This window comes from Denticeps clupeoides, chromosome 11, assembly GCF_900700375.1.
Source record: "Denticeps clupeoides chromosome 11, fDenClu1.1, whole genome shotgun sequence".
Lineage (NCBI taxonomy): Eukaryota > Metazoa > Chordata > Actinopteri > Clupeiformes > Denticipitidae > Denticeps > Denticeps clupeoides.
Window position 1 is genome coordinate 6,818,516 of NC_041717.1, and position 17,681 is coordinate 6,836,196.

The following is a 17,681-nucleotide window of genomic DNA, read 5'->3' on the forward strand; positions in this document are numbered from 1 at the left end:
TGATTTCGGGGGAAACAGGAAGTGGGTTGCACGTTAGCCGGCGGGCTAGCTAGCTACGGGAGAACAGCTCAGATTTAGATGCGTTCTGCCTGTCACGGCATCATTCTTTACCCCAAAACTCCAAAGTAGCTTTAATTTATTGGTACAAGCAAAAGACACCCAAGAAGGAAAAGAATGTTCGCTACAGATGATGAAGATGGGGATTTCATGTCTCCCACTGGAGGGTGAGTGTCTGTCAGTGAGTCCTGCTAACTCCAGCCCCTTATGTCGCCGCCGTGGCCACGCTGGACGCGTTTAGAGAGAGTCACCATCAAAGACCAGGGTTGACGTGCATGTCACCAATGCATTGGATTGGGCGGCACAGTAATTTTTCCTCGCTGTTGCAATAAGAAGCACTTGCCACCATTCGATCACTGGTCAGTTGTTTTTTCTTCTTCACGTGACATGCCAACCTTTAGACTCAGAAGAGTCAGTAGACACTCATCATGTGATTCAAGTACCCCACCCCCCTTAGTCTGGCTTTTAATCACCACAATGCATAAGTAAAGTGCCATGTTTATTATGTGATAAGGACTGTGATGCACATAGATATAGATATTTAAAAGGATAGATACTTTTGTTGCAGTAGTTAATGTGAGAAAAATAACAATTGCTTGACAGGAAGGAGGACAGGCCATTATTCACCACTGAAATTAGGAGTTCATTTTGCTTAATAATAAACTCTATTGTGAGCCCTAACTTTTATTTAACAGCAGCGACTCCAGCATGAAATGTCATTAGGACTGAGGTCTAAGAAGGCAGGAACAAAGGCTAGAAAAAGCCCGGGGGCTGCCCTCTAATTCCTCTCACATGGTAGTGGTTACAGGAGTTGAGTCAAAGCTGGCTTGTCCATGCGCTGGCTTGTCTGCCCGGGCAGATGACTGTGGGGACAGCTTTGCTGCCGCAGGCCTTCAGTGCCGGGGTGCAGTGTTAAATGTGCCATGGAGGTGTAACCGTACTGGTCTGGCAAGGTGAGGGAGTCGGAGCACGTGCTGAAGGAAACTCGTTTTGAACCCTCAGCTGGTGGGGCTGGCCAGCACCGCGTGCAGGACGCTGGTCCGATTTGGAGGATAGACAGCATGTATTCGCTGTGGGACAATGATTACCAATGGCGAGAGGTGCACGGGTCAGTATGTGGCAGAAACACATTGCTCTGTCTTTTATGATAACCTGAATGATTTGGTTTTACCTTTTACGTGCGTTATTGTCCTGCCTATGCGGTTTGGAGTTGGAAAAACACTGAATGTCTGAATGCCAATGACAAAATATATATTTAGCTATAGATTCCAGGTTTTAACTAAAGATAAGAATGTTACTTATAAATCCTTGTCAAATCAATTCTCCGAGCTGGACAATTTAAAGCTTTGCAACAAGTATGGAGATGAAGACTATACATAATTCTACACACAAGATACTGCGTCTGAATTAGATATCCACCCGTCACAGAAACGCGCAGTCTGCGGTGCAGAACAATGCATTCAGTAAGGGCTTTGTTCCCTGAAGTCTGTGTGTGTCTGATTTTCTTTCAGGGCAAAGTTAGCCTCCCTCTTTGGACTTGATCAGGCAGCAAACCAAGGCAATGAATCCTTCCAGTACACTGCACCGAAACAGCCGAAGAAGACTTCCACAAACTCAGGTAAAGGATCATTAAATATTGCAGAAATAGTGTGTAAAATATGTTTGACATGAAAAATCTGATGTTTGCAACATGGCACTGCTCTGTTCAAAGCATGGTATGCGCGCATATATATATATATATATATATATATATACACACACACACACACACACACATGTATGTGTGTGTGTGTGTGTGTGTGTGTGTGTGTGTGTGTGTGTGTGTGTGTGTGTGTGGATAATTTAATGCTATAATATTTATTCAATAATATTTCTAGCATTTTCATTTTCTAGGACCACCAACACAGAAGCCAGCTCCACCCACCGGATCTCCTGCTGTTCTCCTGGCTACCGCAGTCCATGCTTATCGATAGTGAGTAACAATTTGTTAGGTATTCCCCCCATATGCAGAGTGTACATTTCCTTACGAATAGGCCTGCCATAACGATCTATGTGTCCCTTTCAGTGTTAACGGGCAGTATATGAAGCAAGGCAAGCTGGGAGCCGCAGTCCTGGGAACCCACGCAACTAAGGAGGTAGGGTTCATTTCGGGATGAAACAGTAGTTTAGATGAGTTAATTTAGTTTATCGGATTTTTTTTATTTTTGGTCCTTTTTCAGTATAAACTTCTGCTATATGCCAGTCAGCAGAAACCCGTCACATCGGCCAAGATTCATGCAGGGTTCATCTTCACTGTGAGTTGCAACACAAAGCCGCTGACAGACATGGTGTCTCGGCATCGGCTAACTACGTTCTTGTCTGTCAGGTTCAGCCCAGCAATTACTGTACATTTTATGATGACCAGCGCCAGAACTGGTCTGTGATGTTTGACTCTGAAAAGTCAGCAGTGGACTTCTGTAGGGAGGTAGGAGGGTTCCTCAATATTATAAGATTTTTTTTTTTATATATAATTTACTGATTTAGTATTTGTTTATTTACCTGTGTATTGATTGAATGCGATTGTTAGGCCACAGCTCCATTCATCATATGTGTAAATAGAAGGGATACAACTAGCAACTGTCGCTCTTTTAGAAGGCACAATTAAAATCTTCCTGAATTTGTCATTAGAGGATTTGGCCAAACATAAAGTCAAAGCTTGAAATGTGAAAGTAGCGTTGGACTTCCCTTCAGCTGAATCGTATCCTATTGCAGGTGTGCTTGGCTAAAGCTAACAGCACGGCTCCACTGGACAATGTTGTTGTCCAGGATCTGGCGTTAGGAGAGGGTCAGGCTGTTGAGAATGGGGACTTATTGGAGGTGGCATACACTGGATGGCTACTCCAGAATCAGGTCATCGGACAGGTAGTGGCTTTTTACCAGATTACACCAAAAATAGCTCACCATATATATTAAACCTGAAAGTAAATAACCAAAAGTTCCTTTTTTTTTTTTTTTTTTTTTTTTTAACATCATCCTTACAGTTGTTTGATTCGAATCTGAACAAAGATAAGCTTCTGAAGATGAAACTGGGTGCTGGGAAGGTCATAAAGGTACAATTCTTTTAGAGGATCATTCTCAATTTACTCGAGTTTTTATTTAGTTGTCCCATTTCCCCCTCCATCTCCTTTCATTTTCTTTAGGGCTGGGAGGAAGGAATGCTGGGTATGAGAAAGGGGGGCCATCGTATCTTGGTGATTCCTCCCATGCATGCTTACGGGTCTCAGGGCGTTCCCAACTGCATCCCACCAGACAGCACACTGGTCTTTGAGGCAGAGGTTCGCCGGGTGAGGAGTAACAACTTCTTATAAAGTGATGGGAAGCATTTTTTAGTTGATTAAACAGGATGACATATAATACATGTCTGCAACGTAACCTAATTAGTACTATGTAATCAAATTAGGTGAAGTTAGCAAAAGATGGTTGCTCAGAGCGTCTCAGTGTTGGGTCCCATGACTCTTCCGCTCCTTCACCAGCCCCCAGCGTGGAGAATCTTGGTCCTGACATTACTACACAGGTCCCATCTGTGGCTACAGGAAAGCCTGGGTAGTAAAATTGACTTTCAGAAATAAGCTAATTGAATGGTTTCAGTATTTGAATTGAATGCAATTTTTCCCCTCAGTGACCCACCACTTCGTGCAAAGTCCAATTCTCTCAGTGAACAGTTAACAGTGAGTAGAAATGCACCCTACATACTAACAAATTAGTTTTTTTGTTGTTGTATGTGCTTTTGTATCAGTTGTTGTTAATTGCACCATCTCTTTAGAATCCTGATGCCACCAAAGCAAAGTTGATCTCCCGCATGGCCAAAATGGGTCAGCCCATGTTGCCTTTTCTGGCTGGCCCAGCATCCTCATCCTCTCAAGCAGACTCCAGTGATTCTGAACTTGAGGTGAGATGTAGGCAGATTTTACCGGTGCTGTGCAGATTTGTAAGTAGTAACCACACAATCATCGTGTCCTCTTCAGGACCACAGTGTTTCCCGTGTGAAAGACCACCCTGTGTTACCTTCTCCACAACCTGTGCACATCACAAGTGCACCTCTATGCCCTTTGCAAGGTGAGATCAGTACAGGGTTTAACTATCACTAAATGTTTCATTCTTCATAAAATTAAGATCACAAGTCAATACACAAATGCAATGGACCGGCAAACACCATGAAAGCTAATGCATCATCTATCTCATTTAACAGTTTGTGTTCTGTGCTTTACTTCTGCAGTGACTACACATGCTCATGCTAATCCAACCGCAGCACTGATGCCTGTGTCCATGGCACCCACCAATCCCCAGCCGCTGATGCAGAGTTCTCTCCATGCTTTTCAAGTGATATTTCAACTTAAAATTGCCTCCTTTTATCTGCAGAACCTTATATTGGTGTAGTGGTTGTTAAATATTTTTTGCCAGAATACTCATACATGTTATTTGCCATGTGAGGTGTGTGTGTGTGTGTGTGTGTGTGTAAATTTATTAGTAAATATATTATAATATATTAATATATTATTTTAAGTGACTCCTTCTCATTTGCAGCCTGTTAACCAGGTGTACCAGAGTCAGACTGTGCCCTACCAAGGTAACAAACACTAAGTACACTGCATCCATCCTCCCCAATCATGTGACATGGGGGAAAATGATGGAAGTCTAATCTTCTTAAAGCGCCTGGAGACGTCACTTCTTTCCTGATGACCGAGGCTCGGCAGCACAATACTGAGATTCGTCTGGCTGTGGGAAAAGTGGCTGACAAAATAGACCAGTTGGCTTCCAAGGTCTGTTGATATTATACAGCCTAGGTAGCAAATGTCCTCCGTTGTAAATTTGACTCATTTGTTCACTCAGGTGGACGACATGCAGAAACAAGGTGGCATCACCAGTGGCCTGTCTAATGTCTCTATGGAAACTGCTATGATTATGCATAATATTCAGCGAATCATACAGGTAGGAAAATCTTTTAAAAATCAATCGAACTGAATTATATTACACTGATTACTAAAATGGTTTGACTCATTTTCCACGTAGGAAAATGAGTGTTTGAAGAAAGAAGTGTTTGAGAAGAGTTCACGCATAGAAGAGCAAAACCGCAAAATAGGGGAACTGATCAACCAGAACCAGAGGTCTGTAAATGCAGTGGAAGAGAGAAGGTGACAGCGCAGGTTGTTTCATTGCTTTATTTATTGTTTCCCCTGCAGGTACATGGAGCACAGCAACCTGCTGATGGAGGAGAGGAACAATTCGATGAAGAACTCCAGCGAGCAGAATCAGGCTCGGGTTCTGCAGGCGGAACAGGATAAGGTAACGAGTCTTGCCGTCTTGGCCTGGAATCTGCTGTAGTCTTAATTTTGCTGGTCCCTGGCTACTAACATGAGCACAGTTAGCAGAGGATCTGCAGAAGCCTTAATCTTCTGATGTCCTGAAGCCCGGCACGGCTCTGTGTGAGCTGCGAACACATTGTGATGATCTTTCGTCCCTCATTTCGAACAATATAAATACTGAATTGGACTGAATATAAGATTATACTAAAACCCACATTACAAATATCATATTGGGATTCCAAATACACGGCTTTTCCAGAGAATCATCTGATATTTATCACAGTAATTAGTGATTCAGTTAATTGGTGGAAGCAATTTTTCATAACCCGTTTTCTTTTGATGAACTAATATGCTTAAATGTATTCAAAATATCAGTCAGAATATGTTGTTAATATAAAGACAAGTTCTTTGTGTTTTTAATAAAATCGTCTGGTCGGCTCTGTTGTTGAGACACTTTTCAGTTGGCTTTACAGAAACGTGGCAGGCGTGTCTGTTCAGGAAGAAAACCCCTTCTGCCTTTTCCCTCTGAATTTTAACCCGTGGACTGTGAGCCCTGTGCTCTGCATGCTGTCCAGACCCCAAATGGGTTTCTGTGCTCCAGCTGCCTCAGAAGCTTTACATGCTTTTTCTATATATAATTCTTAACCTTTCAGGCTCGCACATCATTCTGCAGGCCCACTTCTTTGTAAATTTCTTACTAAATGACTTGCATAAGCCAGACGAACTTAGTTGTATTACTAAATAATGATACCTGCTGTCCTCTGGTGTGTTTTTCCTGCTGGACTAGTTTTAGGGCTTTTAGTCGTGACTGCTTTCTTTTCCCAGCATGCACTGCAACAGGACATGGGAGGGGACCAGGTAAGGCGCTTTGCTGTCTTCTGTACCTGCCTTGTGTGTTGTCTGGCTGTCTGACGTCATCCTGTTTAATTACATCAATCCAGCAGAGTTCATTTGTGAACTAATTTTCTTTTTTGTTTCCCACCATCATCATGCCGTCAATCCATTTCCCTTCACAGGGTTCTCATCGCTGTTTAATGCCCTTTGGTTTCTGTGTCATTTGCCTCAAAAGCTCGACCAGTTCTTGTCTTTCCTTGTTTGTGGTTTTCCTCAGCTGCGTATGCGTAGCTAAGTTCACCGCAGCTTCTCTCTCTGACTCTTTGTGTCCGCACCCCCAGGCGCGGTTAACGGAGGAGCTTGCAAGCCTGACTGCGCGGCTCTCTGAGCTGCAGCTAGAGGCGAGCACTCAGCACCAGAAGGCTGCAGCGCTTCAGGCCAAGCTGAACTCCACCCTGCAGGACGGCGAGCAGTCCGGCGCCCAGATCTCCACCTTGCAGACGCAGCTGGAAGGTCGGTGCTGTCCTCTGCTCCGCAAACGTTGGCCTGTTTCACACAGGCACAATAAACTTTTCAGATGCTGACTAGATGTTTTTCAGAATATTTGTGCATTTCCCACAGACAAGGTCTTCATGAACCATTAGGTTCCCATAGAAACAGCTGTCAGCATGGACTAGTGTTACAGAGCAGTGGACAGTGAGTCAGTGTGCATGTCTTGTGCAATGCTATCCCTAGCAGCCTTCAGAAACGGTGATGTAGTGCTGAAGAGACCAGTCCTTATTTAAATGGCTGGTTTTGCACATTGTATTATCGATGCGCCAGAATGTGCCTTTGACCTAAGACTGCGGTTAAAATGTAGCCCCAAATGCTTCTTACTGCTTCTTACTTCTTAAGTGAAAATGAGGTGAAGTGGTGAGCAGTGGGCAGCCATGAAAGGCGCCCAGGGAGCAGAGTGTGGGGATGGTACTTTGCTCAGTGGCACAACTGATTACGGGTCCGCTTCCTTAACCGCTAGGCCACCACTGTGTTCTTATGGAGACATATGAAGTGAAGTGAAAGTGAAGTGATTGTCATTGTGAAACACTGCAGCAAAGTTCACGGTGACACAACGAAATGTGTCCTCTGCTTTTAACCAACACCCTTGGTGAGCAGTGGACAGCCAGGGGGTGCAGTGTGTGGGGACAGTGCCTTGCTCAGTGGCACCTTGGCGGCCACCACTGCCTATGCATATAGGTGTATGTTACAGTTTTTTTATTCTTACAGAACTGATGCATTGGACTGTTGTACTTGTATGTAGATTGCAGAAGTGTGTGTGTGTGTGTGTGTGTGTGTGTGTGTGTGCACGTGTGCATATATATATATAATGTGGCTTTTTGTGTGTCTATAGAGTGTAAGGAGGCTGGGGACCGGTCTCAGGCTCAGTACAAAACTGAAAAGCAAAAACGCAAAGAGCTTGAGATTAAACTCACCAACATGGAGGAGGAGCTGCAAGATCTGAAGACCGAAAAAGACAGTCTAGAACGAGTGAGTGTTGTCATTGCACTTAGATTTTTTTCTCTCTTTTAGACGTCTGAAGTTTGATTTCCTGTTAATAATGGACATCTTTTCAGTAATAACTGGTCTCTTAGTATAGCAATGTAATAGACATCCTTATCAGGGTTTTGACTACCGGAGCCCATACCAGGACATTGGTCAGAGGGCAGGGTGCACACAGCATTCACACATTATTTAAAAAGAGCATGCAAACTCAAAATCCATTAAAAAAAAGCCATTCAAACCTATGTTGAACCTACTTCAGAAGCCACTACACCACTGCATGGCCCTAAACATCCTATACTGTCTTAAAATACAGCCCTTTTGTTGTAAAAAAACAAAAAAAAACAGAGAATTTATTTGGTTTCAATAAATAGTATTAGTTGATATATTGGAAATTAATTTGAATGAGGCCCATAGATCAAATAAAGCCAGGCTGCCTCAAACAAAACTGAATTAGCAGGAAAGCTCATAGATCATGTGACTTCTGTACCCAGTGATGCTAATATGATGCTGATGATGAAGTTTTTTTCTCCCAGACTCTTTCAGACAGGAAACGTAAGTGGCATTCAGAGAGGCAGCGTTGTGATGAGGAGCTGGAGGAGGTGCGTAAAAACAGCCAGCAGGAGCTGGACAACCTGAGGAGCCAACTGCGCAAGTCCAGAACCAGCACAGACCAGGCAGCACAGGAGCAGGTGGGTAATCTCTACCATCTCTGATCCCAAAACACCCCGTACATGTAACACAGAACCATAAATGTCCTGAATGGAAGGAATTTAATCATGACTTGTTGGAATGAATGTTTATTCATTTTATTAATGCTTGTATACACCGTCGCAAATTATATGCTTTGTGGTTAGCTTTTTAGCACAGTAATGAATGACAATTCATAACCCACATGAAATGTATTGGTATGAAGAATATGAAGAAATGATGGACAGTTCTTAAAATGCGGTTTAATGTTGTATGTGCATTTCAGATGGTCCAGTTGCAGGCTGAGCTACAGCAGGAATGGCAGTTGAAGTGTGATCAGGCTCTAGCTTTGGCACGGGAGCAGCAGGCCAGACAGGTTACAGAGCTGACTGAGCAGAAGGACAACCTGCAGCACAAACTGTCACAGCTGCAGGAGAAGGTACTACAAACTACACACACACACACATTCTATTTTACTCAGCATCTCACATTTTGGAGATTGAGGTTATATAATTTAATCCAGTATATTTTAAATGGCTTATTTCTGTCACTACACATTCTGGAATTTATAGGCATATCTGTGATTTTGTGTGTAACAATGGTTGATGCCAGGACAGTTAATTCCTCACTCCCTTTGCCACAGTTCACAGCTCTGAAGCACACTCGTGATTCTGAGGAGCAAAGCCGACTGCAGCAACAAGATCAGGGGGAGGAGTTAGAGGCTCTGAGAGAGAAGGTACAATTTAATTCATTGATTACTTTGCACCTTTCTGCCTAATTTACACACCAATTGCTCATTCTGTTTTTCTATTTCACATTTCTCTCTCTCTTTCTGTCAGTACTCTGCTTTTGAGTCACGGTCCGTGTCCATGAGGCAGCAGTTTGAGGCGCGTGTGTCTGACCTGGAGCGGAGGCTTGCGGAAAAGCAGGAACAGGGAGACACCATTGTAGAAGTAATTAGGATATTTTTTTATGCTATTATTAATGTTGCTCTACAATATATATATATATCTTTTTTTTTTTCTTCATCATTATTGCTTATGTCTTCATCAGATTGAATGCTGAATCATATTTATTCATGTCTTCAAGCACCAAAATGTTGGGTGGGATGGAAAAGTTACACATAGAAAAACGGGCATTGCATCTTCTGTTCAACATGTCCCTATGAGCCCTCTGGCCATCTGATTTTCTCTTGTCAGGTCAAGCGGGTTATGAACGGTGTGTTCCATTCATTACGAGCGGAGTTTGACCTGAATGAGACATACTCAGGCAGCACGGTTATCACAGTGCTGGTCAACACCATTAAGGTATGACTGCTGCATTCTAATCTATATGGCTGTTTTTATATATTCGAAAAATGTCTTTCTTGGTTCTTTACAGAATGTCACACTGCAGCTTCTTTCTGCAACTGAGAGGACCTCTTCAGAACAAAGTGCAAGAGAGGAGGAAGAGGAGGAGGAGGGTGAGGAAGAGCAGCCACAAGCAGAGGAGAAGCATGTGACATCCGAGGCACCACTAGACGTGCAGGTGAATGGAAACAATGAGGCTGATGAGCAGGAGCAGAGAATACAGGAGGAGGGACAAAGTGCAAAAGAAGAAAAGTTGGAGGAGGAGGAGCATAGCACTGTCTTAGAGAAGACCAGACAAGAGTCTTTCCTGGAGGAACAGTTGGAAAAGGAAGTGGTCACAGAAAACAAGGAAAGTATTGAAGAGGCACAGCAGGAAACACAACAGTTTGAAACTTCAGTCAAAAAGGAGGTAGCTGTTGATGTTGATGTGGCATCAGGTGACGAGACAGAGACAGAAAGTGCACAACAGAGTGAATCAAAGCCCGTGGAGGACCTAGTTTGTGACTCTGAATTAACGATTGAGCCTCCTAGTGAGGATGGGTGTATGCCAAAAGGAAACACCAGTAACATTGTGGATGAAGCAGAACCAATGGAGTGTAGGTCTGGACCACCAACCCAACCCCCACCTTCCCCAGGTGCACTGCCTGAAAAGTCAAGTTCCACCAGGTACGCTGGAACATCATAATGAACTATACAACACATTTAGCCTAACAACAGCATTACCTGCCTGAAATACAGGATATTTATTTATATGTAGTTTTTTTTTATTAATTATCCCCCTTTGCATGAAATAATTTTACTTAAATGTACGGCAGATGTGATTGATTGTTGTCTTTATTTCAGTACCATATTGTAGTTTCATAATTGACTGCATCTTTGTGCAAAATGTGCATATTTCTGTCACGTCAGATCATGCTGCAATGTGAAATGCTAGTGCTTAGACATATTTGGACATAAAAAACTACTTTCATGGCAACAATCTACACATTTGTTAACTAACCTGGCTTGTCATAATCTCCCACCTAGACTCCCATGATTATTTCTGTTTCCTCCTTGCCTGTCTGTATTTTTGGCCGTCTACCTGAATGTCTGTCTGTCTGTTTGAATATGTACATCTCTGGACGTTCTCATCCACGTTCGTTGTGCTATTCTCTCAGTCTGACTGAGGGAGTAGAAGAGGAAAATGGAGCGGAGCCATTTTTCCAGAATGCAGCCCCACTAAAACCCCCACCAGCCCCCAATGAAGAGGATGAGGACGAGCTGGTGAGGAGGAATCTTGGAGCCTGCTCTCAGATTCAGCACACACTTGTCTTGCCTTGGCACAAAGTTTGAGAACCCCCCTGTTTTTTCATTTCTGCCTTTCAATACATAGTGCTGTTGACCCTCATCACATGGACATGACAAAAGAAAAAGAAAGCATCTGATGCCCAGTTTTTAAAATACCTCCACCTTTCAGCTCCCTGTAGTGTGCATTGTCTCCAATACCCCCAAATTCATAAAAGTTTTAGGCAAATGAGGGAGGTATGCTTGGATTTATGCTTCGAGTAATTCCTTGACTTATGATGAAAATATGTCAGGTAGTATTATGTTGCTTCTACTCAGTTTTCAGCATTGTTAATATCTTTTTTCATAAAATAAAATTCAAATGGATCCCCTTACTGAGAAGCAAAAGTAGAAACAAGCATTTAGTCTACAAATGCTTGGAGGTGATTAACAGTGACTAATGATACTCTTATATGCTCTCAGAGTCTGAAGGGACGGCCACCACCAGCGCCGTTGTTCGGTGATGACGAGGACGACGATGATCTGGATTGGCTGGCCTGATCTCAGTTCGCAGGAAAAACACTGGACTGATTTCATTACATTCGAGCTCGTTCTCTATGAACTCTTTAACCAGCACAATGTTTATTCCGGGAAAAAACATTGGACTTGAAAAAAGGACTGCAGCAGGAAGAGAAGGGGGAGGTAGCATCAGGCCTGTCGTGGCTCTTTATTGAACTGCAGAGTCAACTGGGGGAGGAAAAATTTGCTGCTGACTGACAAATGTGATCCTGAAGTGGCTACTTCTCCACTATTAACATTACACACAGGCTGTAATAGTATTTCCCCTGTTATTACATACATACATACATTAACTTCTGTCAGAGGTGGTAAAAACATGACTTTTTTTTTCACTTTGTGTTTTGCCATAATGCCTTTTGTAAACAAAAACTGTAAAAAAAAATTGCAAGTGGTGATTTGGAAAGGATGAATTTTTTAAATCTCAAATGTCATAGGGTTGGCTTAATTTTGAACATGGATTTTTTTAAAGCCATATATTTAAGTCATGGGTTGATTTAAGAATAATCTTTTGGTATTACGTTAATTACGGTTGTCTTGACCTTGTCTGAAACTTTTTACAAAATTCACTAACAGCAATTTACTTCAATTAATAAATAGAAAGGAACTGACTCCCAACTCGTTCTTTTTTCTTCAACACATAAGAGTAGAAATGAGAACTGTTTTTGTGTTTGTTCAGATGTAGCCCAACCACTCATTTAATGATAGCGAGACAACCAGTTGCAAATGAGCAGACACTTTTATACAGTCAGTCAATGTAGTTTTGTATACAAGCGTCCATCCCTGAGCTCCCCATAGACATCATTAAAGGTTTCTGTTATGCTATTAATTAAGTGCATTAGAGCAGCCGATATGTTTTAGGTTTGCCCATTAAAACACCATCACCAGCACAGTAAATCCCAGACAAAAAAAAAAAACCTCTTGGAGTGCTAGTCTTCAATTAAGGAAGGAAGAAAAAGTTTAGTGTTTGTATCTGTTTCATTGTACTATCCATCAGTTGGGAAGGATCACCGCAGGTCCAACATTGTGACAGTCCCTTGTGTAATATTGATGTGGCTTCCTTCCTGTAGAAGCCAAATAGTTGAGGTTACAAAAGGGACTTTTAGCATTTTACCATATATGCCAAAAGAATGTTGCACTCTATTAACCTGGCTGACCAATCGACTTACTTAGTTGAGATCTCCCTGCTGCGCCGTGAACGTTTATCAGCAATGAAAAGAAGGAGGACTCACTGTGAAGAGAGGAGGTTGTTTGGAGTGTGGATGAAAGCCCTTCTCTTTACAGGTAGACACTTCCTCCATCCCACAATCGGTCAGCCTGAAGTATCCAGTCCTAAGGAAAAACAGCCTCATCTTTTATCAAGTCTAATATTTTTATGATCTGTTTATTATCATTTTTTCCCTTTTGCACACATAAACAGCCTTCATAGAGACCAGAGTGATTGTGTGACTACTCACTCGTTAAATTTTGGAGAGCAGACAATGGCGATGGCCTCTGGCAGCATCATCTGGTAGGAACAGTGTGTGTGCAGGTCAACGCTGGACAGAAACGCTGTCTGAGTTGGGTGCGTCTGTTGCACACAAAGCCTGAATGTTAAGTTTTTATTACGAGAAGCCATTTCCATGTTGTTGTCTAGATCAATAATAATTTCTAGAATACAATTTGTGACAAAAGGCGTAGACCGGCTTTAATCTGGTAGGGTGGTAGTAGCCTAGTGGGTAACACACTCGCCTATGAACCAGAAGACCCAGGTTCAAATCCTGCTTACTACCATTGTGTCCCTGAGCAAGACACTTAACCCTAAATTGCTCCAGGGAGACTGTCCCTGTCACTACTGATTGTAAGTCGCTCTGGATAAGGGTGTCTGATAAATGCCATAAATGTAAATGTAAATGTAATCTCCGCTAAAACATTTAAACATGCACTTTTATTTTATTAAACATGGTAAATTTACTAAGGAATAACAAATAATGTTGGAATTTTCTCACAGCGTTTAAAATATGATCTGTATCTGCACACGTTGTATTCTGAATGTGACCAAATCACCTCTAGACATATTAGTACAATGCATATAAATGTATCTTACGCACCAATAAAATGACATGCAAGTTATTCAGATTCAGAACCTTGTGTAGGTCGTATTGCCATGGTGAGTCTGGATATCCTGCTTAATCTAATAAATAACACTTCCGCTCACATGTATCCAGCCCAGAGTGATCAGGTTGTGCTGGTCCTGCACCAGAAAGAGCTCCTCTTCGTTCACCGTATCGCAGTAGTCCGAGCCACCGCATTGCTTTGGCACAATCAGGTGGGTCACTGTGAAAGCGTTCCTTGTCTGAAACAGACCAACCAAGAAGTTACTACTATGTGCAAGCATTAAAAAAATCGAATCGCATGAAATTTATGAACCAAGCAGACATACCAGCTTGCCACACAAAATACCGCAGGTCTCCACTGCACGAATTGTGTTGGCATTGGCCAGTGTCAGGAACTTGCTGCAGAGTTCGGCTGGAACGGCCAACTGGCGCAGCCCCTCTACTGTAGTGTCTGCAAAGCGAAACAAAAAAGAAGTAAGATGATAAGTCAGTACACAAACAAGAATGAGAATAATAGCCGGCTACATATATATAGAGGCCCTAGAAACATACAAAGAACATTACAAAGAAATTAGCATTTCGGCTTCCAATTGTTCTGATGGGATGCAATAATCTCTCCATGCCATCATTTCCTTGATGTGTATAACTAGACAACCCAGGGTTATAAAGTGCTGACCAGAAGAGGATGATTTCCATTTCCTTGACCATGTCACCTTTGGCTTGATCACTAGGGGCTTTGTTCTAACGTGCATATTCAAAGTGATATGTAATGTATTATGTAATACATATGTAATGTATTATGGTCAGACCTTACATGAATTTACAGCATTTATCAGACACCCTTATCCAGAGCGATGTCTTACAATCAGTAGTTACAGGGACAGTTACAGGATTTGAACCTGGGTCTTCTTAGAAGTGAAATGATTGTCACTTGTGATACACAGCAGCACAGCACACAGTGAAATTTGTTCTCTGCATTTAACCCATCACCCTGAGTGAGCAGTGGGCAGCCATGACAGGCGCCCGGGGAGAAGTGTGTGGGGACGGTGCTTTGCTCAGTGACACCTCAGTGGCACCTTACTGGCACCTTGGCAGATCGGGATTTGAACTGGCAACCTTTTGACTACGGGGCCACTTCCTTAAGTGCTCGGCCATTATAGCCCTGGTTCTGTCGAGTGTGTTACCCACTAGGCTACTACCACCTACTGCTAGGGTTAGGAAGAAGGGTAAAAATGTTACTTTACTGATGTTTGGTGTAATGAGTGATGCAGGTTTGAGGGAACGGTCGAACGTTGGAGGGGCTCCAGGTCTCGGAACGGCCGGAGTGGGGACATTGTTGGTGGGACGCTCAGGGTTCTGCGGAGATGAAGGAGAGGCCAGGTATGGGAGTGGTGGCCCCTCGATGCCCGGGATGAGTGGGCCATCACCGTGTGGCAGATCTGACGTCCCAAACTCATGTATGATTCGCAGGCGCTCCTTCTCCAGCTCTTTCCTCCGGATCATCTCCTCAAAGGCGGAGAACTGCTCCTGCTCACGCTGACGCCTCTGCATCTCCGCCACCCGCTGCCTCTCCAACTCCAGCTCCTTCTGCTTGGAAAGCTCCCGGGCCAGGGCAGCCTCCTGCTTTTCCTGGAGTGAGATAATCAAAATGTTACTGTTGCATCATAAAACTGCTAAATCATCAATCATTCCTGTTCAGTATAGTCCTGCCTCGAAAGAATGTGAATATAATTTTAAGTATTAATCAGAAAGAATGTATTTACCTTTTTAACAAGATATTGAGCATACTCCTTTTCATATTTCCTAAAAAGCAACTTTTTCAACTCTTCTGCCTGAGGGAACGCAATCTCCTTGAGTTTCTGTTATTAATCATAGAAAAGTAAGGTGAGAAGTGGAAATGAAAAATATCACAGAAAGATGACATGTTAGGTGTGCAGAAATGCAGAAAATTACCTTTAAGGTGTCTTTCTTCTCAGGGAAATTTGCAGTCTTAAACTCTGGGTGCTGAGGCAGCTTTTCAATGAAAAGTCTGTGAAAATTGACTCATTTTATCAGTCATAGCTTTACATTTGCAGCCTTTATCAGATGCCCTTATCCAGAGCAACTTACAAGCAGTAGTTACAGGGACAGTCCCCCTGGAGACACTCAGGGTTAAGTGTTATACCCCCTAGAAAAATACCACACCATTTCTTGCACTTTCCTTTCAAGCATCAATTGATTAAGTGCATTCAACTTGAAGTCCGTTCATTCACAGTATCTCACAAGAGTGAGTTATTATATCTTTCCTTGGGACAACACTGAGGATGTGATACTTAAGACAGTGTACATTTTGTATAACAGTATAAAATGTGCTTTTCCTTAAAAATAACTACACACACACAGACATTAATGTCTAAACCACTGGCAACAAAAGTGAGTACACCCCACAATGTCCAAATTGTGCATAATTAGCCATTTTAGTCATGTGACTTCATTAGTGTTACAAGGTTTCCGGTGTGAATGCGAAGCAGCTGTGTCACGGTAGTTCAACATGGCACCTCATGACAAAGAGAGTCTCTGAGGATCTGAAAGTAGGGATTGTTGCTCTACATAAAGATGGCCTGGACTGTAAGGAGATTGCCACACCCTGAAACTGAGCTGCAGGACAATAAAATGTGAGGGGTGTGCTTACGTTCTTCACCAAAGCATTATATACACAACTACGAATTTTCCTTACGTGATGTATTTGTTGTACAGGATGAAAGCAGGTTCTACATTCCCCTCCTCGGCGTAAACACTGGCCATTCGGATCATCTCCATCCCGGAGCGGAAGTAGCGGCGGGCCGGAACATGGTCGTTGACCTCCACAGCGCTGCCCTTCTTTGTTAAGACACGTACCCGCTCCTCAGGGGGCAGGCTTGGGTCCGTGTGGTCCAGCATCTTGCCGAGTCACCACACCACTACAGGATTTGCCTGGAACGAAGCCACACGCAGTGTACAGCACAGCATTACATTCATTCTGATGCCACACACACACACACACTCTGCTGTCGTGCAGCACTGCTTTGGTACATGGGGCCATGGCTTCCTTGACGTCTACTCCTACCAACAGAATGAACAGTAGAGGCTATTGTTGTGTAACCTTTCTGATTTTCTTTCTCAAAGTTTACGTGGAAAATTACGATCATTACAATTTAAATTCCATAATGCTGGAATTTAATAATTATTTAATAGTGAGGTCAACTACACATGACTTCACTTAACATCCTTATGGTGTCAGTTTAGTCTGATGTAGTGTATAGATATGCAGGTTAAAGCCATATAACCATCTAGAGCACATTTCATTTTTAATGTACTGGTAAAGGGGCGTGGCTATTATCCGAGTATGCGCACTAAACCACTCGCGTAAAAAAAATTTACAATTCCAGATCACTGACATGATACGTGCTACACTGAAGTATGCACGGAGGCACAATCGGATTTTCTCGTGTTTATGGAGGTGGAGGAGGTTTCGACATGAAGCAGCATGTCAGGCAGTTCAGTATGTATTTAATTAGGTCGCTGGAGATTTATCCGACTACTGCTTTAGTAGAAACGTGAACGACGGTCACACGCCGGGGTGTTACAGTCAAACACGCTTCTCCAGTCCAGGAGTGCGTGATGTTGCGAGTTAATACTACTGATTCGTGTTAGCACAAGAACCTTACCTGGCTGAAGGTAGGGAAGCTGATGTTGCTCCTTGTTTATATAAATAAATTGCCAGGCATGTCAGGACTCCGCCCACTTAGGCAGTTCGCTTGTATTGAACGACGATCGGCTATAAAAAAAATACTGACGTTCACCTTCGCCGTAACTTCCATGAGTCAAAAACTGTCACATTTTCATAATGAACCAGCCTGAGAGTGAAGACAAGGCTCATGCGGAAGCAAATACAACCGGAAGTACGTCACATCTTGTTT

At 42.9% G+C, this 17,681-nt stretch overlaps 2 protein-coding genes across 4 annotated transcripts; one reads left to right on the forward strand and one right to left on the reverse strand.

Moving 5' to 3' along the window:
• The first annotated feature begins 14 nt into the window (after window positions 1-14).
• On the forward strand, window positions 15-12,258 carry fkbp15b (FKBP prolyl isomerase family member 15b). 2 transcript variants are annotated; one of them, XM_028995655.1, is made up of 30 exons: window positions 15-224; window positions 1,569-1,675; window positions 1,951-2,029; window positions 2,123-2,192; window positions 2,277-2,351; window positions 2,423-2,521; window positions 2,809-2,958; window positions 3,078-3,146; window positions 3,237-3,380; window positions 3,497-3,639; window positions 3,716-3,764; window positions 3,860-3,985; window positions 4,062-4,152; window positions 4,313-4,416; window positions 4,621-4,663; window positions 4,747-4,856; window positions 4,927-5,025; window positions 5,107-5,201; window positions 5,277-5,379; window positions 6,225-6,257; window positions 6,575-6,746; window positions 7,621-7,757; window positions 8,306-8,461; window positions 8,746-8,898; window positions 9,103-9,195; window positions 9,299-9,412; window positions 9,659-9,766; window positions 9,840-10,474; window positions 10,966-11,071; window positions 11,555-12,258. In XM_028995655.1, exons 1-30 carry the CDS (start codon window positions 175-177, stop codon window positions 11,630-11,632), a joined length of 3,591 nt encoding a protein of 1,196 aa, XP_028851488.1. In that variant the 5' UTR covers window positions 15-174; the 3' UTR covers window positions 11,633-12,258. The 2 variants fall into 2 exon arrangements, with proteins under 2 accessions (XP_028851488.1, XP_028851489.1); XM_028995656.1 differs by lacking the exon at window positions 6,225-6,257.
• Window positions 10,568-17,644, reverse strand: stambpb (STAM binding protein b). 2 transcript variants are annotated; one of them, XM_028995666.1, is made up of 10 exons: window positions 17,430-17,644; window positions 16,460-16,695; window positions 15,697-15,772; window positions 15,507-15,602; window positions 14,988-15,372; window positions 14,070-14,194; window positions 13,845-13,982; window positions 13,105-13,217; window positions 12,817-12,979; window positions 10,568-12,711 (listed from the first exon to the last, which is right to left on the reverse strand). In XM_028995666.1, the coding sequence occupies exons 2-9, from the start codon at window positions 16,660-16,662 to the stop codon at window positions 12,853-12,855; spliced, it is 1,263 nt and encodes a 420-aa protein (XP_028851499.1). In that variant the 5' UTR covers window positions 16,663-16,695; window positions 17,430-17,644; the 3' UTR covers window positions 10,568-12,711; window positions 12,817-12,852. The 2 variants fall into 2 exon arrangements, with proteins under 2 accessions (XP_028851499.1, XP_028851498.1); XM_028995665.1 differs by having other exon boundaries at window positions 10,569-12,711; window positions 12,880-12,979; window positions 17,430-17,640.
• Window positions 17,645-17,681: the final 37 nt, after the last annotated feature.

What these genes read in the sequence shown, in the direction of transcription:
- stambpb (XM_028995665.1), bottom strand. Translation starts at nt 16,662, where the DNA reads ATGCTGGACCACACGGACCCAAGCCTGCCCCCTGAGGAGCGGGTACGT. An exon ending in TCACTCTGGGCTGGATACAT is followed by an intron (nt 13,218 to 13,844) that starts GTGAGCGGAAGT and finishes TGTGTGCAACAG; the next exon opens with ACGCACCCAACTCAGACAGC. An exon ending in TGCTCTCCAAAATTTAACGA is followed by an intron (nt 12,980 to 13,104) that starts GTGAGTAGTCAC and finishes GTTTTTCCTTAG; the next exon opens with GACTGGATACTTCAGGCTGA.
- fkbp15b (XM_028995655.1), top strand. Translation starts at nt 175, where the DNA reads ATGTTCGCTACAGATGATGAAGATGGGGATTTCATGTCTCCCACTGGA. An exon ending in ACCTCTATGCCCTTTGCAAG is followed by an intron (nt 4,153 to 4,312) that starts GTGAGATCAGTA and finishes TTACTTCTGCAG; the next exon opens with TGACTACACATGCTCATGCT. An exon ending in GAAAAGTCAAGTTCCACCAG is followed by an intron (nt 10,475 to 10,965) that starts GTACGCTGGAAC and finishes CTATTCTCTCAG; the next exon opens with TCTGACTGAGGGAGTAGAAG.